Raw genomic sequence first — 26663 nt, 5'->3', positions numbered from 1 at the left:
GGGATTAATATGATGAGGACAAATAGTTAATATTTTGGATAGATAAAACACTGCAAAGAGACTATGTACCAACCATGAAAACAAGCAGGAAAAAAGATTTCTTGAGTTTCATAAGTGTGTTTTCATGGTAAAATAAGCTACAGGGTGGCGCACAAAATGTGTTATGAATTGTTTCTTCCACAATTTACGACGCACATTAGATATCCCGCTGGGATCTCTACAGCAGTACCAGCGGAGCTTGGAAAAACAAATGAGTTACGAAATGACGTGTAATTCACGATACTACCACTAGAAGACTAGTAAGCAGGAATGGCTGACAATGGAAGACTGATGACACAGCAACGATCGGCAACTGTGTTACTTTTTCATGAAATGAAAAGCCTTGTTGTAACTCAGAGGCATTTTTGACAACAGTTTAACACACGATGCGTCCCTTGCAAGAAGACCATCCACAGGTTGTACAATAAATTTGTACAGGAAGGAACAGTATTGGAGGCAAGGAGACCTAGGCCTAAACTTGTTTGTTTGCTGGAGAATACTGAAGTGGTACAAGTTTCTGTACAGAGAAGTCCTGGGAAATCATGTAGAAAGGCAGCAGTGCAACTGAGAATATCCAGACGCTCCATTCAATGCATTCTTAAAAGTGACCTCCAAATGTACCCATACATGATGACCTGTGCACAGAAGCTCACTGAAGAACACACGCAGCAAAGACTACTGTTTGCTCATTGGGCGGAGGATAGGGAAGAAACTCTCGACAACGTTTGGTTTTTTCAGACGAGGCACATTTTCATTTAGATGGTGAGGTTAACAAACAAAATGTATGCTTTTGGGCTACTGAAAACCTGCAAGTGCTTCATGAATGACAACATTATGCTCCGAGAATTACAGCGTGGGCAGCAATTTCCGGTCATGGACTTATTGGACCTTTTTTTCTTTGAAGAAACTGAACAGCGAGCGTTATTTGAGCACGCTTCGCAATAGCTTCATTCCACAGCTTCTTGTTACTGCCTTGCCCTTCAACACGCAATGGCTCATGCAAGATGGAGCAAGGCCACATACTGCAAATACTGTGTTGGAGTTTTTACACGAGCATTTCAACATGCGGATCATTTCACTCAGGTTTCCAGGTCGCTTCAATGACAGACAAACTTGGCCCCCCAACAGTACAGAACTCAATCCATGTGACTTTTTTCTTTCGGGATACCTAAAGGAAAAAATTTTCCCGAAACGACCACGTGATTTAATGGAGCTCAGAAGACTTATTCTTCAAGCTTGCAGTGTAATTACGGAAGACATGTGCCATAGGGTAATAACTAACTTCAGTGTTCGTTTGAAGGAAGTCAGGAAATGAAATGGTGGACATATTGAGCATGTGCTGCATTAGAACAAATATCCATGAACGGCTCTTCATTGTAGTATATGTTCCTTTCAGATTGTATTGACAATAAAGTTTATATTCAAAAACAAAATGGTAACACATTTCGTGCGCCACCCTTTACATTTAGCCTTTATATCCATTTCAGTTTAAACTTGTATCAGGACATCCTCCTCTAGCATTACTTTTCCTCAACAGTAGTTGTCAATACCAGTATTATTTTCCGAATTTTGGACAGGTTAATATTATCTTAGTTGCTTTTCTGAAAACTTTCATATAATTTTGTGTACAGTAGACTATATTTCAAGCTAAAATTTATGAAAAATGAATTACTTTATAAAATATTTTAGTTTCAATGTTCTAATTGGTAAGTACTAGTTCTGAATGTATAGTTAAAATATTTTTTTTAGAAACATTAGAAGTTATTAATACCTGCACACTTAAAATTTCTATTACTAATTAAGCAATCCTGTACTGTTTATTTCTGGATGCATTTATGAAATAATAATTGAAATTAATAATGTAACGAAAAATAGTAGGAATTCATTTTTAAGAAAAACTGTAAACCCTTTGGAATATTGTTACTTCAACAGAGTGTGAGAGTCATAAGCTTGCCTCGTGTGATTGGATATATTTCTGTATAATAGGTGGGAATAATGTAATTTTGGCTTTGTCAATGTGAAAAATCAAAACACTGTATGATATATTAAAATGTGAGAAAATCTGTGGAAAATAATCTTCAAATTTATTTAGTTCAAACCAACCATGAGGATATGATATCAGATTTTCAGCTTCAAGATTCAGACCCCTAGACAAGAAGAACTACGAGCCATCTCAATATGACAAGCTAAGTAAACTTGAAAGTTTTTGTGATCTTCATTCATCTCAAATCTTGATAAAATACTTTGCTTATTAAGTACTTGGACTGGGAATTGTTTAATGTGGACAATACATGGAAGACAAAAGGAGGGGGAGATTACAAAGTTCATATCTGAAAACTTCATGAATAGGAAAATAAGAAAGCATATGTGTAAATGGGTGTATGAATTCTACCTAAAAATGGCACAGTTTTGTTGGTGCATGAGCCGTGCACAAACTGCTTCTATCATAAAATGAAATTTTCACTCTACAGTGGAGTGTGCACTGATATGAAACTTCCTGGCAGATTAAAACTGTGTGCTGGACCGAGACTCGAACTCGGGACCTTTGCCTTTCACGGACAAGTGTTCTACCAACTGAGCTACCCATGCACGACTCACGGCCCGTCCTCACAGTTTTAATTCCTCCAGTACTTCGTCTTCTACCTTCCAAACTTCACAGAAGCTCTCCTTGCAGAATTAAAGCTGTGAGGACGGGTCGTCCTCACAGCTTTAATTCCGCCAGTACTTCGTCTCCTACCTTCCAAACTTCACTCCTGCTAACCTTGCAGAATTAAAGCTGTGAGGACGGGCCGTGAGTGTTGCATGGGTAGCTCAGGTGGTAGAGCACTTGCCCGCGAAAGGCAAAGGTCCCGAGTTCGAGTCTCGGTCCAGCACAAAGTTTTAATTTGCCAGGAAGTTTAATATCTATCATGTTGGTTGCTGTAATCACCATCACACCACTGTCAAACCATATTTAATGTGTTTTGTCTTTTGGCCGCTTGTAGTGCTATTTGACACATTTATTCAATTCGCACTGCTCAAATGTTTTTGGTTTAAACACAGCGCGAATTATGTATATTCTCATGCTGAGCAAAACGTGTTTCATGGATTTATTCTTGTTGTTAAGAGGAATATTTACGTGTATATTTTTTGTGATGTAGCACAAAAAAAACAAAGTGAGTCATAGTCTGCATGTGTATGGTTTTCTGCATAACTGAGGGAGCACGGTACCAGATAACCGCAAAAAGACAACTACAGTTCAAGATATGCAGAACAACACAAATGCAAATGCCACACAGAAAACTTATGTAAATATCTGCACTCAATATGAAGAAAAATTCTCAAAAGTACTGTGCTAAGCATCAAAAAATATGAACTGAGGCAGTGTTTCATCATTTAAATAATAAGTGAACAGCTACAGGCGTTCCAAAAACATTGGTAATGAGATATGAAACTGAGTCAAATGTTTCTGCTTCCCAATTGTCAGACCCCATTGTATCAGTGGTTTGTTTCAGTTAATAAATCTCTATTAGATAATAAACAAGTCCCAGACAAGAGTATTTTGATGCCTATTATATACACATACATAAAGTGTGAAACTGTAGGGGGGGGGGGGGGGGAGATCCTATAAATTTACTGCTTAAAATGTTATTTTCCACATTTTGCACCATTTTTTAAGTCCTTTGAAAAGTGTAAAAGCGGGGTTTCACTGTACTTCCTTTTTACCATTCTATCACATCTCCATGTCGACCCATCTTGCTTTACTGATTCCAGACAGCCAATCGGTGCACACCACTCCATTGCCATATTGTACATTAGTGGATCACATGACTTCCTAGTACCCGGTCCACACCATCTACAGTGCTCAAAATAGAACAGTTTGCTTTTTTCTTAGGAGGTAACTATGAGGGGCATTCAATAAGCAGGGGAAAACATTTTTTACTGAAAGCAAATGAGTTTTATCCAAGTTCAATACACCAAATTATTCTGCATTCTTTTGACTACAAAACCCTACTTTTCAACATGATCTCCATTCAACGTTCTTATGCCAGCTTATGGGGAAGGCCTGTATGCCTGCATGCATGCATGCCTGCATGCTACCACTCTACAGGTTAATATTGGAGCCAATGTCTTGCTGCATCAATAAACTCCACATCATCCACATACTGCTTTATGGGAAAAGAAAAGAAGACCACTTTCCAGATAGGAGAAGCACTGAGTCATCAAGAGGCAGATACAAAAGAGAGTGGTATTTTTGTTAGCTATCAGTGGAAAGCTGATGATGAGCTGGAGTGCAAATGCAGCCTCTCCCTGCCCCCCCCCCCCCCCCCCCAAAAAAAAAGAAAAAATCACACGCCTGCACGCGCACGCCAAACCTGTGCACTTAGTGTTGTACCGGCTGAGCAGACTACGTTGGGATTGCAGTTCAGCATCTGGACTGGGGTAGGGGTTGTACTGGGTGGGGTGGATTGGGGGAGGAAGACATGGGAAGGAGGAGGAGGGAATAGGGATGGGTAGCTAGCAGCTCTTGAGTGATGCAGCAGGTGCGCAGGATAGGAATTCAGGAGGGAAGTGTGGCAGGTGCATGGGCTAGGCACATGACACATGGGTACAGGAGCTGGTGAGGTGTGGTGCATCTACATCTACATCTACACATCACAAGTCACCTTGCAGAGTGTGGCAGGGTGTACCTTGTGTATTACTGTTGCTTCCCCATGTCCTGTTCCAGTCGTGAATAGATCACAGCCGGTAAGCCTCTGTGTGGGTTCAAATCTCTCTAAAGAATGAGATGATGAAAATGATGCGGAGGTGTGGATGGCAGGGAAGGGGAAACTGCCAGGCCTCTACACCCTGCGCACAACAGTTTCCTTTCTGCCTTTTCATCCCTGCCTCCACCTCGTCTTCATCATGTGCCACACCTCACTGGCCCCTTGGGTCATGTACTGGTCTTCTACCACAACTTTCCTTACCGTAGGTACGATCTCACATTGTCATAAATTTGTGCTTCCCATGTTGTCATGAATTTTTCTGATCACAGATATTCTTAAAGAAGTTTGTTCACTGCTCGTGCATCAACAAAGTTGTGTCATTTTTATGTAGGTTTCGTAGACCCACTTACACATATACTTTTTTATTTTCCTATTCATGAAGTTCTGTAGAGAGAGTTTTGAAATGGTTGTGATTCATCATGATATCATTATTTGTACAAACCTTGTTACTCCTAACAGCCACCATCCAGAGTAGAGTTTGGCAGTGGCAAGAGGTATGGCACAAATTGTACGAACTTTTACATGTTTACCGGTTTAAATCTGCCAAGTAGAGCACCATGGTGTCAAGACACTTAACCACATAACATTTGTAAACACTACTTGATAGCCAACATATTGCCAGTGTCATTTTATGTAAGTTTTTTTCCACAAACATTTTTTCATAAAGAATAAATTGTGGGAAAATTATGAAAATGTTGACGCAAAATCGGGTGTGAATTAACAGTGTGGACATAGGGAACTTGATAGGAATGACCAAAAATGTCACAAATGCTGGGAAAATATTAATTCCAGGAATGTAAAAGCATTGCATTTGGATGTTCCTGCGATCATACCAAGCATGATGTTGGCCAATTTGTTAGTCCAAGAATATAGATTGTCCAACAGTCTACAAGGAATGGTGTACCATTTGCAGCCAGATAATGGGCTTAAGAACAGTGTTCATAAAAAGATCCTAATCAGTAGGGATCGGACACAAGTGTCTCATCTTATCAATGATACTCAGTTTTAAACCAAAAAGAAACTGCTACTGTCAGCGAACTAAGGTCTGCCTAACCAGTTTCTGGAAATGGACTTTTGAAGTCCTGTACTTCACAAAAGGTCAGTGGTCACAGCAGCACATACATGGGCCAAACAACACAAAAATTGGAGAGTACATAGACTCTTTCGGCTCTTGTGGTCCAACAAGTCATGATTTTGCATGATTTAAGGCACTGAGTGCACTGAAAGCCCAACAAGGCATTTAAACCATAGTGGGTGCAGGGTGTACTTCTGGCTGGAGGTGGTTCTGTTAAATTTTTGGGGACTTTTTCATACCACGACTTGGTCCTATTCATTCAGGTCACAGTGAACATGAACTGCAGTGTTAATTTCAATGGTCTCAGTGACTAAGCCGTTCCTATTCCGAACAGTGTGTTGAATGCAGCAATCAAAATCCTAGCAATTTGGTAGTCATGTGGGATCTAATCATGCACAAATGGCTTCAGCTAGATAACTGAAAAATTGTAGGCCCTCCTCCTCATTGAAATGATCCATTATTACGAATAGGTTCACTTTTACACAGTGTTAGCATTACATGTCCTTGGGTGACTAGATTTTGTCTAGTGTGCTCAGAAACATAAATGAAATTACAGAGATACAAATCATACAAACTCATTCTCTTTAACAAAATGTAATTGAATTTAGTAATTCATATATCTCAATATCTGGAAAAGCCCCTAAATAAATATCTCACTGTCATTCGATGGATTGTAATTTCAGCAGATATACTGGAAGATGGCTTTTTTTTCCTAAACCATGTCACAAATGTAGTTGAAAATGGTGTAATTTTATTGTCAGCATTGAGAAAATAATTTTATTGTCACCGCTGACAAATTATTATATGACACCTGTTTTGCTGCTAAAAATATTAGCTGATTATGGTCCATGAAGACATGCTGTCAGGAGGATAGTTGCACACCAACAAAATCACATTTATTTAAGATTACTTAAGCAAGAGGCAACTGCTCATAAAGGATTATCTAGAAGAACTAAAATCCTGTGTATAACTAATCCAAAGACAGAAGGGGCTATAAATTCCACTTACATATGTAGTTTTCAGCAGTTGGTTACTTATGTCATCTGGAAGTTTTAAAGAATGTTAGTACATCTTTGATTTTGCAGAACATACCTAATTATCCACATCTACTAACACAATGAACCAAGCTTTGTAGTTACCTACAAAATGAAGTAATTTGTACAGGAAAACGGCAGGCTCTGGGAATCAGCAGAACGCAGAGGACTACACTTGTATTATACTGATGAACAACTTTAAAACTGGGACCATTTGCTCATTTGCAAAAAAGAAAAGAAATAAGTTAACTGGAATAGTCAAATGACCCATCCATCAATCAGAACTTCACAAAAGTATCGATGGCAGTGACAACATTCTATGGACTAATTTTACACATTTCTTTAGTTCTTCTTTCTCAGCACCAAACAAAATATAAAAGTGCTTGTTATTTCCTGTCTCAGATTCTTCGATGATGTTTGATAAAAGTCATAAAAATTATCAAACATTGGCTGAAGAACCTGAGACAGAAGCCAACAGGCAAATTGTTGACAAGTGGCCACGAAAGACTTCACAGTTCCATAAAATCAAAAAATTCTTAATAAACTTCAAGACAAGGGTGTTCCTATTACACCTCTTGATTTACACTCTCTCTCTCTCTCTCTCTCTCTCTCTCTCTCTCTCTCTCTCTTTCGCTCTTTTTCTTACATTCAGAGCTTTAAGTTTTTCATGAATGTGTGTGTGTGTGTGTGTGTGTGTGTGTGTGTGTGTGTGTGTGTGTGCGTGCGCGTGCGTGTGTGTGTGTGTGTGTGTGTGTGTGTGTGTGAGTGTTCTTTTAACGTCAAACTATAGTTAGATATTAAGATATGGGTAAATGCTGGTGCCTTCTGACTGGTTCAGCAGTTCCTTGCATCCAAAAAATAAAGTGTTGATTCACCCGCCAGAAAGTTTTCATGGAGATGACAGATATTAAGGAATATCCAAAAACTCCCAGAATAACATTGCCCTGGGAGGAGCTTGCCTGGTATCCATTTTCCTCATAAGGTGTGTGTCAGAAAATTCTCTACGAGCTCCGTACTGCCTCTCGCTTTGCCAGGGAAGGTTTTGTCTGCCTGTAGTCAATTTTTTTGTTGCAGCTGTTTTGCTCTATCCTAAAAGACAGTGTAATGAATAATGCACAACAGCAAAATTTTACTTCCTGCCCAGAAAAAATGCTACAAAAACTGCCGTGATGTTAGGTAACACTGTAAGAAAAACTCAATTGTAGTAGTTCCCAAGTTTCAAAAATGGCTGTATGTTAATTGATGACACGTCTCATGCTGGATGTCTGTCAACTGCCCAAAAAGATAGAAAGTTGAGAAAATTTGTAAACTTATGCTTGAAGACCAATGATGGGCCATGAAATACATGATGCAGCTATCTGGATTGTCTTGGGGCTTGGTTCACTGAATTTTAGCAGAAGACTCAGGTTCTGACTGGCAGCAAAAAGAGCATTGGGTGGAAGCATGCTGTGCTTTGAAAGAACAGCTCGAAACCACTCCAGAACTTTTGCTAAGATCATTACTGGTGATGATTCAGGGCGCTATGTTTACAGCCCTGAAACTAAACAACAATGGAGAGGGATAGTGGATTGTGATTTTGTACTGGAGTGTGAGAAGATCACATAACACTGTGGGTCAAATAAGGATCAATCTGTGTAGACAGGGAACTTATATTTCCATCAAGACAACGCTCCTGTTCATTTGACTTTCTCAGTGAGCCTGATTTTGTCAAAAACTGGCACAACTCCCTTGCCTAACACATATAATTCACGTGATGTAGGTTTGTGTGGTATTTCACGAAAGGACATTGACTCTGTAAAATAGAATAGGTAAAAAACCAGCCAGAGAAGAGCTATTGGACATCACTGTAGTTGAGTATAAAGAATGTTTCAAATTATGCATACACCGATAGACAAATGTATTAAGTATAATGGAAAGTAATTTGAAGTTGGTAAGGTTGTTCTGTATTAAAAAAAACTTAAATATATAACTTTTAAAAAACTCTACTATTTTTCCAATGTTATTCTTTCAATATACATTTTGCTCAGTGAAGTGGTCCCGAGGGAGATCTGTAGATGGAATTTCAGGTTGGCCTTCTTGTACATGCTTACTACAGACAGTGTAGAGAGTTCACACAGCTCCCTCCATTTACATACCTGTAGAAGGTGGTTCACAAACAAAGCCAAAAGCCTCTAGGTCTGCAGCAGACACAGACTGGCCAGGACCCAGCTGCAACTGCCGCTGCTGCCCACTGACGGTCATTCCCACACCCCCACTGCTGCCACCATTTGACTGCCGGGCTCCTACAATTGCACGCAACTCCTGGCGCACGTATTCTGAAGTCATGCCACCGTTACCACCTCCACCTCCCCCACCTGCAATAACAATATCATGTAATTTTATGCTGATGATGAGCATCACATTCTCCTATACAACTTGGAAATGAAGCAGTGGTCAAATATAAACCACTACAATTCTTTTTTTAACCATAAGAACAGAGCATAATAAAGATCAAGAGTGAGGTTTTTGAATCAGTATTATAAGAAAAAAGATACCAATTTATACAAGTTTTATACCTCAATTACACAAACAAAATAATAATACAGTGAATCCCAAATTAAGTCTTGTATCTAATTCCTTGGTCAGCATAGTGTGTGGGAGACCTCCATGCCTTTGGGCCCTGAAAGTGAAGAAAGGTATACCTGTTTACAGAAATGATAACATTTTCTGGAGATCTTAAATGTCAACTGTGTACTTTAACAGAGGGATTCATTCAAAAGAATATGCACAACAGCTTTTAAGCATACTTGAGCTTTGTGTGTTTTGGGTTCTAAAATCACATACTCTTACCTCCAAAACTACTACTGAATTATATAGTTAAATAAAAACCAAAAACTTATTTGTCAGCTGGAAGCCACCAGCAAAAAGTAGCACAGCTGACAGCTTTTGAAACTCTCTAACACTTACCTATCTTTTGATGACTTAAGGAACCTCCAATTACACAGGCCACTGTTTCTGTGCCATTTCTTGTGCAGAAGGCCTGCTGACAATGGCTAATTAAATTTACTTTCTATCTTAATTGGACTGTTATTTTTTGAGACACTCACTTGTATGCATTAAATTATTCAACATGTCTTTCCTGCATTAAGTAATGCTGTATAATGACATGATTCTCATGAGTTCTTTCAGAAACTAACAGAGTATTTCAATGGAGTTAACTTAGAATTCACTGTATCACACTTTCTTACTGCCTCTCCTCATCATTACACATATAAATGAAAGAGAAATATCAGGATAACCGGAAATATGCCACAAAAATTGATATTATTACTTGCTAAATTCTGCCTAAAGTAGATCAAATGTTTTCAGCACACAACAGACCATCTGTTATTAAAGCCATGCTGGTTAAATAATCTCTTGCAAACACAAGATTCTTATTTTTTCTGCTTTCTGTTTTTTTTTTTTATTTTTTAGGAATTTAACAACTATAAAATATAAAGCTTCTGCACTATTAGAAAATAAAGTAGTTTGTGGCAGAACGGATTGTATCCTACATGCAAGTTCTTAAATCAGAAATGCCAGCTTAACTTCTAGAGATGACAAAGTACAATTTAGAGAGTTCCTCAATTTTTGTTTGTTTTCTAGGAGCTATGTTATGTTTTTACAGGTCTTTGTATAAACAGCTAAACAAAAAGGTTTTGGACCACTTACATATCTTTGAATTATTGAACAAGCATGAGCTTAGATTCAAGAGGAACAAAGGAACGGAGGAATAAGATTCACAAAAAGTTTTATGAAGATATAGTTTCAATAAGGAATCAAAACTAAACAATAATAACAAAAAACAGCAGTCTGTTCAAAAGTGTAATCTTTGCACATCTGCGAAACCAAAATCTGCTGTTGGGAAGCATTCAATACCAAGTTGGTCCACCCATGCTTAGTAACATTGATCTTCCTCAGCAATCTGGCCACAAAGTGGTCGAGACATTGCTTTTCGAGCCTGTACCACTCTTCGATAGCTGCCATCCTGAGGTCATCTGGTACATGAGAAGGGTTTCTTCTATGGCTCACAGCAACCTCAAGTGGGTTCCCATCAACAGACGCCACAGGCCATTCCATTTCCTCAATTACTGCTACCTGGAGTAAGATGTTCATGAGGTGGCATGTTATGCTCCCACATCATCATCTCAAGAGACAAATCATCATCGAATGCTGCCTACAGTGCTATACAATACACCGGGGGATCCAAATCCAATATTGCATGACACTTTAAACTGATGAGAGATCTCAGACATCTGTACATGATACCAATTCAGAACACGGCTGACCCTCCTCCCTGCAGAACCTATGCAACCACACACCTTAGATGTACAATAATCATCAGACATCAGACAAATTCTGCATTCATAGGTGACTATGTAACTTTATGCGCTGGTCTGTGTTCCGTTCCAGATGTTCATTATTGTCTTGGTGGAGTTGTAACATTGTTTTTAATGGACGCCTAGAGGCCAAATTTATCCTGTGAAGATGGTTACATACTATCTGGGTCAATACAGCAATCCCATTTGCCTCCAAAATGGCAGTAAACAGTTTCACAGTCTTCCAGATTAGCTGGTGTTTTTGACCATAGGCTACCACCGTGAGAAAGAACTCATTGTTTTGTCTCTCTCAATAGTGAATAAATGTTTGAACAATATCACTGAAGCGTACACCATTCTATGATGATAAGCTTTCTAGCTTCAAAGTGAGAATGTGCACCCAGTCTGGACTTGAAATGACAGAATGACATGCCTACACAAACCACACTATCATGTTTGCGATAGGAGAAGATGCACTCTATCTCCATTACATAGGTAAATATACACAGAAATTTTCTGTGGTAAAAAGAGTATCGAGAAACATCCTTCCAGGTTGTGTGTGTGTGTGAGGGGGGGGGGGGGGGGGGGGGGGGGGGGAGTATGACACAATAATAGGGGTGGTGCAAAACTTTTGTTTGAGCTGTTTTTTCAGTGATAAAGTGAAATGAAGTTCCGAAACACTACTTTGTACAGCCTAAACATTTCTTTTTAATAGTTTTATATTATCCTTCCCTCCCCATCCTCATTTGAGTAGTATGCTTCACATATGACATAAAACATCAAAAATTACTATTACATTATATGTACCACTTCTTTTGCCCAAATAACAATGAATATGCAGCAATACTTGAAAGCAAAAACATATGTGGGCAGGTAACAAAACATTCTGTCACAATCACAAAAAATACAACATATAGTTAAGCTCACAGATTTACAGTTTTCAATTCCCAATAACCAACACACACACACAAGTAAACATTCACAAAGCACAAATACAGGGTGTCCAGTAAGCACATGTCAAGACAAAAGTTCTGTGAATTGTGAATAGGCTAATCATCTGAACTGATGTGAAAGCTGAAAGCGAAGTGCACTGCTGTGAAGGAAGTTTTATTAAAATTGATGTTGTGGTTGTGTTTCGCAGTTAAATTGCACATCTATGAGCTTCATGCTACATTACTGAGCTGTTAAAATGCGAAAGAGAAAAAAAATAAGTTTTTGTTTGGAAAATTTGGCACATTAATACACAACACAAATATATTTTGCCAAATACGGGTGCTCCACTGAAATTCATTCCTGAATCACACACTATGCACACAATATCTACAACACATCAAGCACTTAGCAGTAAACACCTCCAATTATAACAACTAGCCATCAATGTAAAACATAACAGAATGGCAGCAAAAAGTGAGGGTCCAATATCTGCACATAATGTTGTACAAAACTAAGTGGCAAAATAAATTAATGGTAAATTTACATTAAGGTCAAAATGCTTGAAACCGGTGAATTTACTGAAACTAAAATATTAACGCCTACAACTGTACTGAGAGATGGTTTAAGAGACTTTATACAATAAATAATCTAATTCTGCTGCCACATTAAGAATGGGCTCTTCGAGTACTATCTGTCCTGTAAACTAATTGGTGCCCCACAAATATAACACAAAACAATTTATCACAGATAACACAGCCACATTGAGCAGAGAAAAAAAGAAGCATATGGTCATGTATGTCCAGACCATCAACCCCCTTTCTCTCTCTCTCTCTCACTCTCTCATGCACACACACACCCACACACAAACACTTTTTCTTTCTTTCTGTGTAGTACACATACAAATAACACATAAAGCAGGTACAGTCTTCCATGACACAGCACAAGGACACAGATATGTACGTTCCAGGAATGCACATGGGGAAAAGGTTCCTCTCCCATCATCAAACACCACACACATCTAAAAGAAGACTAACAATTTGTGTTAATGACACACAGGGCACAAAGGAATAGAGAAGGATGGGAAGGAAGCCAGCCAGCGAGTGACATGCTTGATGCAACCAAGGCGTGGTGATACAAGAGGGAAAAGCCACAGGAGAAGTGAGGCGAGGCACCGTCACATGACAGTCTGGAGGTCACATGACTTACCACCCGGCTGGTGATTGGTTGGCGTGTGGGCTTGGGGTCGACCCCGCTCGCTCGCCCCGTATAATTGAAAATTGGGTTGGTCGTAACAAAACTGGGAGTCTGGTGGTGGCCGGGGTTGCGCCTGGTACATCACCGGGTGGTGCTGGGATGGTTGATGGGGATTGTGGTGCTGTGGTTGTGGCTGCTGTTGATGATGAGGAATGTGGTGGTGGTGATGATGTGGATGCGGGTGAGACAGAGGATGTGGATGGTGGTGATGCGGGTCAGGCAAGGGTGGCCCATGAGGGTGAAACGGGTGCGGCGACACGGGTTCACTCGGGGAAAGCGCAGGGTGCGGAAGTTCTTGTTTCGTTCCATAAAGCCGCGAATGGTTAACTCCACCTGGAACAGGGACAGGTGAGATAAGTCAGCAGAGCAGCCAGGGCCTCTCGCTGGGTCCGGAGCGCTGGGATAAGGGTGACTGCAAAGGACTGAAATTAAAGACAGGAGCAACCAAGTCTGCTTATTACTGGAGACACTCTGCGTACTTCATGATGCAGAACCATTCGTGTAGGCAAAACAAAAGTAAAAAATGTGCAACTATATGTGCAGTTTATATTAACAACATATTCACTCATATCAAGTACTAGTTAAGGCAAGTAGGTACACAAACAAAAATTCTATATTAAATGCACTCCCAGGCCACTCTCAGCATGTCACCAATCGCAGCTACAAAAACAATGCAAAATGTTCAAAATAGTACATCAAGTATCACTGAGTTACTGCTTAGAGTCACAGCAAAACAAAGGAACAATAACATGTATGTAAGAAATAAAAGTACTGTGCATCAGACTGAAAGACTGTATTCAATGGTTTCCATTTTTTCTCCAGTTTTCTCCATATAATCTAATTACATAATCAAATACCAGATTCGTAAGAAATGGCCACAGGAGAAGTACAATTTGCATATCCTCATAGTATCAGAGACAGAGTGGGAGCTGTTAGGTAGTGGAAAACAAAATTCAAAATACTGACAATATTGCAGTTTTGGAAAATTAAGTACAGTCATTATACTCTTCATTCGTGTATTATGGCTACCTGCACAATGAATTACCCTTGATTTAAGTATCTACATTGCCATCATTACGTAGGAAAAAAATCACTTAAGTTTTTTAAAAGCAATCTGTCCACAAAACAAGGATGCATTAATGGAGTAGATGACACTAGTGTCCTCCTGAAATTTAGTGCATTACTTTCAGCTTCTAAATACAATCTTTCTCCTGACTCACTGGTAAATGAATAGACAATAATTCCTTTTCCTTTTGGAGAGTTAACTAAAACTTGGTGAACATGGAAACACATTCACAGTTTTTACCATCATCATCATCATCATCATCATCATCATCATCATACATCATACATGCACCCCACATAGTGGAAGTCACACTTCCCTAGTCAATATTAAATTGACTATACAGTAAAGTTTTGATTTAAAAAATGCAATTAACATTTTTAACTGCCACATGATTAACCATCTGCCAAGCAGCCTAATGGCCTGCTCACTAACACACCAATCACTGTGCCTATATCTATGAGTAACATACTTAAAAATACATGGTTGCAAGGAAATTTTTAATGTTGCTATCACTACCACCCATGTTGCACCAGTTGCATTGCGAAGATTATTATCTAAATATTATGCACCAATTTAAACAAGAGGTACAATAAAAAGGACAAGGTTTGATCAAAACAAAAGGTATTTTTCATGAAAATAGTGTCCCAGTTCACAAGTGATTTTTCAAAGGAAAAATTAAAAAAAGGAAATAATTCTTTCCAGGATGATATTTTTACTCTGCAGTGGAGTATTGGATGATACACAACTTCCTGTCAGGTTAAAAGTGTGTGGTGGACAAGGACTCAAATGTGGGACCCTTGCCTTTCACATGCAAGTGCTCTACAGACTTAGTCACCTGTGCACAGCTCATGAGCTGTGTTCATCCTAATTATGCATGAGAACTTCTATAATGTTTGGAAGGCAGGGCATGAGGTACTGGTAGAAGTAATGATGCTAGGACAGGTGCTCGAGTTGCTCAGTTGGGACAGCACCTGCTCATGAAAGGCAAAGGTCCCGGATACAAATCCTGATTTGGCGTACAGTTTTAATCTGCCATGAAGTTGCAAAATATTTTTTTTTCAACAAAATAATTTTTTCAACAGAAAAAGTACTTGGAAATACAATTTTGATTACACATCTTTGAAAAGTTAAAATATTTGAAAGCATTTTCTTCTGACAATCATCTAATTCTTCATCAGATAGTACGTCCAGAAATAGCAAATGTAATCTGGATTACAAGTACGAGGAATATGCTGAGTTTTGTTTTATTTTTTAGTCCTTTTGCATAGTCATTCAAACTGAGAAAAAATGCTTGTTTACAAATAACACAACAAACCCAACAACATTTCATGTATGCCATTTATTAGTATCAACACCCACTTCAAATAAGTCCTCTGTTATGCAACTTCCTAAGCTCCTCTAGTGCATAACTGTGTGGTGATTAACATCAAAATGAACACTTCTTCTTAAAAATGGAATGTTCAGATATCCTAAAGGCAACTTACCTGGAAGCTGAGTCGTGGCAGACGGAGCACTAATTGTCCTCTGCAGCCGAAGTTGTTGTGGAAACTGGCCCTGTGCCTGGAAACCTGTCGTCGTTCCTGGAGAACTGGGTGGGGGAAATTGTTCAGCCTGATAGGGTGATTGCCGTGGACCAACCACAGCCCCTCCAGGACTAGCCAATGATCGCACTGGCGGCAATTGTTGGGGCTGCTGCTGTTGCGATGGTTGCTGTTGTTGTTGCTGCCGTTGAGGACCAAATGGCCGCCCTGCAGTTCCATAGTTGCCCTGCTGATGAGAATTTCACAAATTTTCTTTGCTGCCATTCCCAGTCAACTTTTCTCCCAAAGTACTATCAACTATAACAAACAATATTATTGGGTACTGACATCAATTTAAATAAATGTCAAACAATTTACATTGTTGTATTGTGTATTGACATGTCGTCAATGATGATAAATTAATGCACGCCGACATGAAGTCAGTTGCTTTGCAAACAGTTTGTTCAAATCCTAATAGTGAAAGCAATTTTCATCACTAGAAATTAGTCAGCAAACAAATGGGAGCAGAGACCTAGGCTCTGTTTAAACTCATCGAGCCTCAACTGTCCTGCTTTAAATGCCAAACATATTTGCAATGCACGACTCATAAAGAGGCCATTCACTGTAATAAAGAGGCCATTCACTGTACGTGGACATTATGCTCAGTCCTATACATACATTTTACCATACAGTATTCCAAAACTGAAGCCTAAAAGACAGCATTAGTTTCATCTTGTCCATTCTTTCCACATGTTACTCACACTCTACGGATTGAAGCGTGGAATGTCAGATCCCTTAATCGGGCAGGTAGGTTAGAAAATTTAAAAACGGAAATGGATTGGTTAAAGTTAGATATAGTGGGAATTAGTGAAGTTCGGTGGCAGGAGGAACAAGACTTCTGGTCAGGTGACAACAGGGTTATAAACACAAAATCAAATAGGGGTAATGCAGGAGTAGGTTTAATAATGAATAGGAAAATAGGAATGCGGGTAAGCTACTACAAACAGCATAGTGAACGCATTATTGTGGCCAAGATAGATACGAAGCCCACACCTACTACAGTAGTACAAGTTTATATGCCAACTAGCTCTGCAGATGACGAAGAAATTGAAGAAATGTATGATCAAATAAAAGAAATTATTCAGATAGTGAAGGGAGATGAAAATTTAATAGTCATGGGTGACTGGAATTCGGTAGTAGGAAAAGGGAGAGAAGGAAACGTAGTAGGTGAATATGGGCTGGGGCAAAGAAATGAAAGAGGAAGCTGCCTGGTAGGATTTTTGCACAGAGCACAACTTAATCATAGCTAACACTTGGTTCAAGAATCATAAAAGAAGGTTGTATACATGGAAGAAGCCTGGAGATACTGACACATTTCAGATAGATTATATAATGGTAAGACAGAGATTTAGGAACCAGGTTTTAAATTGTAGGACAGTTCCAGGGGCAGATGTGGACTCTGACCACAATCTATTGGTTATGAACTGTAGATTAAAACTGAAGAAACTGCAAAAAGGTGGGAATTTAAGGAGATGGGACCTGGATAAACTGACTAAACCAGAGGTTGTACAGAGTTTCAGGGAGAGCGTAAGGGAGCAATTGACAGGAGTGGGGGAAAGAAGTACAGTAGAAGAAGAATGGGTAGCTTTGAGGGATGAAGTAGTGAAGGCAGCAGAGGATCAAGTAGGTAAAAAGAAGAGGGCTAGTAGAAATCCTTGGGTAACAGAAGAGATATTGAATTTAATTGATGAAAGGCGAAAATATAAAAATGCAGTAAATGAAGCAGGCAAAAGGAAATACAAATGTCTCAAAAATGAGATCGATAGGAAGGGCAAAATGGCTAAGCAGGGATGGCTAGAGGACAAATGTAAGGGAATTGGATACTTGAATTTTGTTTTCATTCTAATAACATTACTGTTAAAGAATTTCAGTTTTACATCAGCAGTTATGATTTCTAACAGCAGACATATATTACGGCAAATGACTACAACATTTGGGTGAGTTTCTAATGGAACACAGAAGAATACATGGTTTCAGTTTTTTTTATAAAAAGAAGAAGAAATTTTCCATACTAACCATACAGTAAATACACACATCAAAAAAGTTTTTAACCACGCCGGTTCCCAGAACTCCTGAAGATAGATGTTGACTGTGGATATTGTATCACAGACACAGTCCCTTTGACTGTTCAGAGATGTCACCAAACCCACCAAAAGATGTAAACACCCATCCATGAGCAGTGCATAATAGACAGAGGGGGTCCGACAGCCGATCAGTTCCAGTCATTCCACCAGAAAGGAGGTACATGGCTTGTGTTGTTTGTAGTTTAACCATGCCTAGACGGTCAATACTGTGGTTCAATCGAGTCCGGATTGTTATTTTGTGCCAGGAAGGGCTCTCAACAAGGGAAATGTCCAAGCGCCTCGGAGTGAACCAAAGCAATGTTGTTCAGACATGGAGGAGATACAGAGAGAGACAGTACTGTCGATTAAATGCCTCATTCAGGTCGCCAAAGGGCTACTACTGCGTACCTACGAACTATGGCTCAGAGGAACCCTGACAGCAACACCACCATGTTGAATAATGCTTTTTGTGCAGCCACAGGATGTCGTGTTACAACTCAAACTGTGCGCAATAGGCTGCATGATGCGCAACTTCATTCTCAACGTCCATAGCGAGGTAGATCTTTGCAACCATGACATCATGCAGTGTGGTACAAATGGACCCAAAAACATACCGAATGGACTATTCAGGATTGGCATCACATTCTCTTCACCGATGAATGTCTCATATGCCTTCAACCAGACAATCATCAGAGATGTGTTTGGAGGCAATACGGTCAGGCTGAACGCCTTAGATACACTGTCCAGTGACTGCAGCAAGGTGGAGGTTCCCTGCTGTTTAGGGATGGTATTACATGGGGCCAATACGCACCGCTGGTGGTCACGGAAGGTGCCGTAATGGCTGTACAATACATGAATGCCATCTTCCAACCAATAGTGCAAGCATATCAGCAGCATATTGGTGACACATTCATCTTCATGGACGACAATTCGCGCTGCCATCGTGCACATCTTGTGAATGGCTTCCTGCCGGATAACGACATCGCTTGACTGGAGTGGCCAGCATGTTCTCCAGACATGAACCCTATTGAACATGCCTGGGATAGATTGAAAACAACTGTTTATGGACAACATGAGCCACTAACCACTCTGAGAGATCTACACTGAATCGCCATTGAGAAGTGGGATAATCTGGACCAACAGTGCCTTGATGAACTTTTGTGGACAGTATGCCACGACGAATACAGGCATGCAGCAATGAAAGAGGACGACATCGCTTGACTGGAGTGGCCAGCATGTTCTCCAGACATGAACCCTATTGAACATGCCTGGGATAGATTGAAAACAACTGTTTATGGACAACATGAGCCACTAACCACTCTGAGAGATCTACACTGAATCGCCATTGAGAAGTGGGATAATCTGGACCAACAGTGCCTTGATGAACTTTTGTGGACAGTATGCCACGACGAATACAGGCATGCAGCAATGAAAGAGGACGAACTACTGGGTATTAGAGGTACCCGTGTGTACAGCAATCTGCACCACCACCTCTGAAGGTCCCACTGTATGGTGGTACAACATGCAATGTGTGGTTTTCATGAGCAATAAAAATGGCGGAAATGATGTTTATGTTGATCTCTATTCCATTTTTTTGTACTGGTTTGGGAACTCTTGGAACCGAGGTGATTCAAAACTTTTTTTTATGTGTTTGTGTCTAAGGTTTGCACATTGTTGGTGTTATATAGGCTTTCAATATTTGTTCCTCTCCTTTTTTTTCAAATTTTTAATTGGTATTCATGTCATTCTTCGGAAGTGGCCACCAGCTCAAGAAACATCAACAAACACAACATACCAAATTGCTCATAGCTTTGAGGCTGAATTGATACCTAGAATTAACACACAAACTGTAAAAATTATTGGATGCTTGATACAAATATACTACTATTGTTTCTTGTATAGATAAGTGAACAAAGCATTAATATTAAACTCCATGACAGTGCAATGGAATCAAATCAATCACATTTGATTTAGCTTATGATGCTACGAATGTCTGTAGAATTTACTTTCCTAGCAAATAGTTCAATGTTTGAGTACTTTCAGCTTTGTAATTCTACTAACAAATTCACATTCTTTCAAGTGACAGTAAAATGCATTAATCTCTCATATATCTCTACAAACATAAAGAGTTTACTTACTGCTATTTGTTGGTTTTAAAAGCAGAAACATTGTACAGCCAACAATAACTCTGGCAATTTCATTTGGGAGTTAACTCTCTCCACAAAGTACTCATAATTGCAGTAAATAATTTGACATTTGGAAATTCTGACTATTAGATTTCCAATAATATTTTTACTGGCACGTACCCTGCTTTTTAAACATTACATTTCTTATAGACACAGTTACTAAAGAAATACTTCACAGAAAATTGCTGTAATCATAGAAGAGAGAGAGAGAGAGAGAGAGAGAGAGAGAGAGAGAGAGAGAGAGAGAGAGAGAGAGGAGAGAGAGAGTACACAAACATGCTCTAGACTGAGAAGGATTTGTTTCAAAAGCAGCAAGTTTTTTTTCCTATTTTGTATTTGCCTGTTGAAAAGTTGATGCTACTGCTTTTTGGTGAGTGGATCTCTTCAATCCTGAAATATTTATAATCTTTGGCTCACAGAACTAAATGTATTTTATTACCAGTGCACCACAACAAAATTGCTCAGATTTTGCTGTCTTTCATACCATGTGTGAGAAAAAGAGTCCTTAGAAGCAACATCTTTCTCCACACAAATTCAGGGCATGCAATAATAAGTTACTTTGACTTTCTAGCAATTACCCAGTGAAATAAAGACTGTAGTTTTTAACACTCACAGAAAGTTGGGCATTAAGCACAGGGTTCTGCTGCTGCTGTTGCTGCTGTTGTTGTTGCTGTTGCTGCTGCTGTTGTTGTTGCTGTTGCTGCTGCTGTTGCTGCTGCTGTTGCTGTTGCTGTTGTTGTTGCTGCTGCTGCTGCTGCTGCTGCTGCAGGCTTAACCTTGATGCTGCCTGTGACCAGCTGCTGACGGTCTGCTGACCCTGTGGAGACTGGGCAAGAGTACCTTGTGTGAGGACTGGATATCCTGGCTGGCCCTGCAGGCAAAACACAAATAGCACTGTACATTACAAATATCAGCACAATAAAACATTCAGTACAAATCACCTGGCAGAAGACAACTGAAGCAATACTCAAGGTTTGCATCTTTTGTTCAGTGGCCAGTGTGGCTGATTGGCATATGGGTCACCTGATTCAATTCCCAGTACTACCAGGGATATTTCCTTGGTGGTAGGACTGGTGCAGGATGCAGCCAGCCAAGAGGCCAATTGAGAAGCTATTTGACCAATTACTAGTGGTTTCAAGTTAAGAAACCTGACAATGACGAAAAGCAGTGTGTTGACCACATGCCCCTCCATGCAGCATCCAATGATAACACTGTGGTCCAATGGACACAATTGGCCCGTATAGAACCAGAACTTTCTACTCAAGGTGATCAAAATGAAACTGTGGTATAAACTACCTATCACAGCATTTATGCACATTTTTTTCTCCTTCCCTTTAATGTATAAAAGTTAGACAGGTTGGTACCAAATCCATTCACAAGAAATATTCTAAATAATTTTGTGCATTTTGCAATAGAACTATTGCATCAAAGAAAAAGCTTATCTTCCAGATAATAAGCTTAAGATTTAATGAGTAGCACTGTTGGCTTGGGTCAGTTGTGGTGATGTGGGAAGGAGGAAATGCAGCAAGGCACAAAGATTAAGAAAGACTGAACCTATGTAAAACATGTTTGTGTGTACAATGTAAGCAGCTGAGCTCAAATACACTGTCTATGCCAATTTATTCATGGACCGTCTTGACACTTTACTTCAAATCATCCGACAAAATTAAACCGTTGACTAACCTACTGCCTTAGGGGTGCTTAGGGTGTCACAGAAGTTACTTTGTCTCATAATGTGGAAGCATGTCCAAGTTTTGTTGTCAGAGGACTGCACTTATAAAATATCTCACTCCAGTGATGACCTAAAGAACTATGAGTCCTTTGGAATCAATTCATGGGTGTTTACAAAAATAGAGATTGTGCGCAGCAATATCATGATATTGAGAACCTTTAACATTTTATGTGGAGAACCAGGATCAGAATATAAGATAAAGAAAAAAAATGTACTTTCACATTCAGGTATATGTGGGTTTCAGTTATCAGTAAAGTTTATTCTCGTACTTTGTACTGTGAGTTGTGTTCAAGGCTTAAAGTTCATTTCTATCCTCTGATTATTAATTCAAGAAGGGTACAGACATCCAGTCACCATCTAGTACTCAGTAGTGTCTGCAGTTCCAAGGAAAGTGATCAGAATTAAATGAACAGTCACAACCAGTAGTGCTCAAGCAAGAAGGGATGATATCCTCACATATTTATGTTAGCAATGAGAAGATTCATTATTTTATTTGGTGACTGCATGATTTCAGGCATCAAAAGTGAAACAGCACAGAGGAAACTGGCTGCAGCAACAATCTACTTCATAAGCATAAGCTGAGAGGACATTTACACGTAAATTTCCAGAGTTCAAGTTCAATACAAATTGCTACCTCAAAATTTGTTCAGACAAGGGAAAAAGAGTGCTAAAATACCAGGAAGGAGGGTAGATGTGCTGCAAGAACTGTGATGTTGGACTCTGCATCCCACAGAACTTGCATTTATTTTTAACTTTCTCATACCCTTTTTGTTAATACAGATTGGATATTAAGAGAGCCTCCCAACAGAGAGAGAGCATGTAAAACATTTTTTTTTTTTTTTTTTTTTTTTTAATTATATCCTCTATTTGAATGTGTGTAGTATGATAAACTAACATTTATGTAACACAATTAAAATAATAATTATTAATAGTATTTCATGCAGTAACCATGTTCCTATCACATATTTCTTTTGCAATGACATTTAAAAATAACCAACAGTTATGACAGTTCACAGCCAAATACCACAAGGCAAAATCAAAGTGTTAAAAGTCTTTTCACCTTTCAACACAATGTTTACATTTTAATTCAAGGTAGTATTAATTACTGAAATTATTTTTCATTCTGCATCTAATAGTGTTAGAATAGGCACAAACAGTGCCACTAACATACCTGGGAAATTCTAGGAGAGAGCTGAGACTGCTGAAATGAAGGCAGACCAGTTGGTGGGTGAGGGGAAAGACGTGACTGCGCAGCTTGTTGTCCACTACTGAAGCTGTTCATGCCCGTACTGCAATAAATGAAATAATTATATGTATTTGACTCCTATTTATAATACTAAACATAAATAATGAAAAATCATAATTAAATGAGGCAGAAGTAATGTATTAAATAATAATACTGCAACAAATACCATTTTTTCTCATTTGACAGATGCATAAAGTGAGATACACTTTCACCTTCCAATTTGTTTAGTAGACATTTTGTCTATCTTTATTTTGTGGTATTTTCAATATGGCATCTTAAAACACTACTATTAATTTATGGCACTACATTAATTTCATTTCTTTTTTCAATGAATACAACATTCATATTAGTACCAAATAAAAAAAGGAAGGAAGAAAGAAAGAAACGAAAAACTAATAATCACTCTCTCCACTGTTCACTGTTTCCTATGAACATAAACAAGTTTAATAAGGAGTAACTTAGTGTCAACTAAAGTTGAGAATCACTTTATCTTCAGTAAATAAATGAATAATCCTGACTTTATTACTGACTGTCTCTCTCATGAAAACCTGCTTGTGGGCTACACTACAAAATATTTTCTTTCCTTTTCAAGACTGCACACAACTTACAACATTTTCACTCTGTCATGACAACTGCATCTTGTACAAGGACTTCAAACATGGATTCCAATGTTAACAATTTCATTCATATGCCTCAATACTTCCTCATGGCTGATTTAACTTTATTTCTTCACTTGTTAACAAACTGATTCCTTACTGATGTCATCCACCTCAGTGAGTCATACAGCTCCCTTCAATGCAATGAGGTGGCACAATGAATGAAACACTTGGCTTGCATTTGGGAGGAATGTTGTTCAAAATCCCCATCTAGGCTCCTAGATCTATGTTTTCTGTGGCTTTCATCAACTGAATAAGATGACTTACAGGGTGCTTCCTTTGAAAAGAAAAGATGTTATCCTTGTGCGACATCTCCAATGACCTCATCTTTAGCAGGTCTATACACTTCTTAATTATTCCTTATAAGTCCAACAAACAAACTCCCAACTGCATTAATATGTGTTTCTATTGCACACCTCTTGGACTTTGCAGAGTGTGTATAAGCAATGAAATAATTTGACAAGACACTTATGAAAAGCACTGCTGTTCTCACTGTAGGCATCTTCTCACAACCAAAACACTCGCTATAGATTGATTTTATATCACTGGTTTCCAATCCTTCTCTACATATTCTGTTTCCTCATTTCTCTCTCATATTGTACATCAGGCACAACCACACAAAGAGAACTGCACACCATTTCTATCATGACCTTTGCTCTAAATGTCACTACAAGTTTCTTCCAACACTTGCTAGCTAGTCTGGTATTCCAATCAATGTTTGTCTTCATGTGAGAGCCAAACAGACTATGTTTAAAACGCGTCTGCTGCTTATTGTGACATACAGCTTAAGAGTGCTGTGTAATCAAGTTGAGAAAGCTAAAAGCAAGCAAAATAAAGTTTCTGAACTCAGCCTCACAGGACACTAGAAGGCATAAAATTAGAAACAAATACATGAGAAGAGAGATGCAAGTGGATCTGTAAGTGGCTGAGAAACTGAGTACTGCATAGCTCAAATGGTTTGGACATGTAAAGAGGATGATGGACAACTGCCTGTCAAAACCATACTTGGGGCAGAAATGTCCGTGGGAAAAGAATAAGAGGATGACTCAGAAAAAGATGGCTGGATCAGATTAAGGATGATTTGAAGAGTTGAGGAGAAACCTGGAAAACAATACTAAAACCAGAAGATTATCAACTAACAAAATGGAAGCAAATTATTCTGATCACCCTACCTAGCTCGCTGTAGTGGTGGTGGTGACAATGATTATGATTATGATGATGATGCTGTACATACACTTTTTTTATGAATTTCACGGATATTTATTGTAATGAATCATATCAATGACACAAAAAGCTAAACAAGATTTACCTGACAGGGGAGAAAACCTGCTGTTGTCCAAGTGGTGAAGCCAGTTGTGAGTGAGGTGAATATGGCTGTTGGTTGAGTCGTTGTCCAGGGGAGATCTGAGAGGCTGCGCTGTTCAGAACCTGGCCTCCAAAGTTTGGAGAGAGCTGCGAATCAGGAACACTGGCAGACCTCTGTGAAACAAAATTTCATGTTAGTAAAAGTGTTGTATTTTGTTAATATATCATCAGAGCTTCCATTTCTCAAACTCTGTAATGACTAGACTTATTTTGGAGAGGATCCACATTGAGCAAAACAATTTTTACTTTTATTTCCCAGACACATTTCGCTGAAGTTTCAGCATCATCAGTGGGTTTTTTGTTATCTTTCTATAAAACTGGAAATATGCTGTTTACTGCTTGTACACATAAAACTGAGTTTTTAAGACAATATTTACATATCTGAAAAACAGACAAAGTTTTTTTTATATAGACATTGTTACCATATGCTGTGGATTTCCAGGATTTTATGTTATTTAATGCAGTTGTTTTGTTTCACACTTCGTCATCTGCAACCATATAAAACTTAAAGTAGAAGAGTTATTTACTTCAAAATTTTACGACTGGGCATGTTGTGGTTATGCCTACCATGAACTAGTACTATGTGGAAGTGTGTGTGTGTGTGTGTGTGTGTGTGTGTGTGTGTGTGTGTGTTTGGAAAGTGGTGTTTGGTGTGTTTACGACTGGTGTTGTCTAACAGTTCTTTGATGACAGAGAACAGAGTTTATTTCTTACCTGTTTCCCTTCAGTTATAGCTTTTTGTATTTGATAGTTTTCTTAAATTATTAGTTTTTGTGGGGGGGCTATTGCTTCATTTGAGAATATTCAAGTCATTATTGATATTTGTTGGACTGTGGTTCATGTCCATAAGGTGTTTAGTGTATTTAGAATGATAACTGTTCCTATATTTACATGGTTATAAGTTGAGGTTTTGTCCCAAATTAGTCATTCAAAAAAAGCACATTTATCATATTCACCAATTAAACTATTGTTGCCAAGGTTAACACTTTTATGTTGTTTGATAGATTACAATTGGGTGATCCTACATTTACAGGTGATACTTTGGCTATTGAGGTCAAGTGCAGATTTATTTTGAAAAATTTGAAAGAGCGGGGCAGGCCAAACAATAATCGCTTTCGAATAGGCTCAAGATTTCATGATACGCTGAAGCACTCGATTCAGTATTGATGTTGCTCAAACAATCACATGATGTTTGACTCTTGCGGAGAGTTGCCATTATACACGAGAAACTATGAACTAGCCATTGAGACTATCTATTGCTCCAATTAAAATTTGACTGTTTGTTGAAACACAGTAGGAAATAGCATGAAATTCTATCACCTTACAAACTGTTGTATTTGAACAGGTTT

The 26663-nt window shown here is 38.8% G+C and overlaps 1 protein-coding gene across 27 annotated transcripts in view; it reads right to left on the bottom strand.

Annotated features, from left to right (window-relative positions):
- Positions 1–26663, bottom strand: part of LOC126365776 (nuclear receptor coactivator 2-like) — a 293984-nt gene that overhangs the window by 7711 nt on the left and 259610 nt on the right. For 7 of the 27 annotated variants that reach the window (XM_050008306.1, XM_050008330.1, XM_050008308.1 and 4 more), the window contains exons 15-20: positions 25259–25428; positions 23219–23336; positions 20929–21186; positions 15971–16256; positions 13373–13753; positions 9032–9250 (exon numbers count right to left, since the gene is read on the bottom strand). In XM_050008306.1, the coding sequence (XP_049864263.1) occupies positions 9032–9250; positions 13373–13753; positions 15971–16256; positions 20929–21186; positions 23219–23336; positions 25259–25428 (1432 nt within the window). The remainder of the gene's footprint in view (positions 1–9031; positions 9251–13372; positions 13754–15970; positions 16257–20928; positions 21187–23218; positions 23337–25258; positions 25429–26663) is intronic. The other 20 variants (XM_050008307.1, XM_050008310.1, XM_050008331.1 and 17 more) reach the window with 7 other exon arrangements.

The sequence above is a fragment of the Schistocerca gregaria genome, chromosome 4 (genome assembly GCF_023897955.1).
Source record: "Schistocerca gregaria isolate iqSchGreg1 chromosome 4, iqSchGreg1.2, whole genome shotgun sequence".
NCBI classification, from domain to species: Eukaryota; Metazoa; Arthropoda; class Insecta; order Orthoptera; family Acrididae; genus Schistocerca; species Schistocerca gregaria.
The sequence above is the reverse complement of the archived record's forward strand: the minus strand, read 5'-3'. Positions and strand labels throughout refer to the sequence as shown.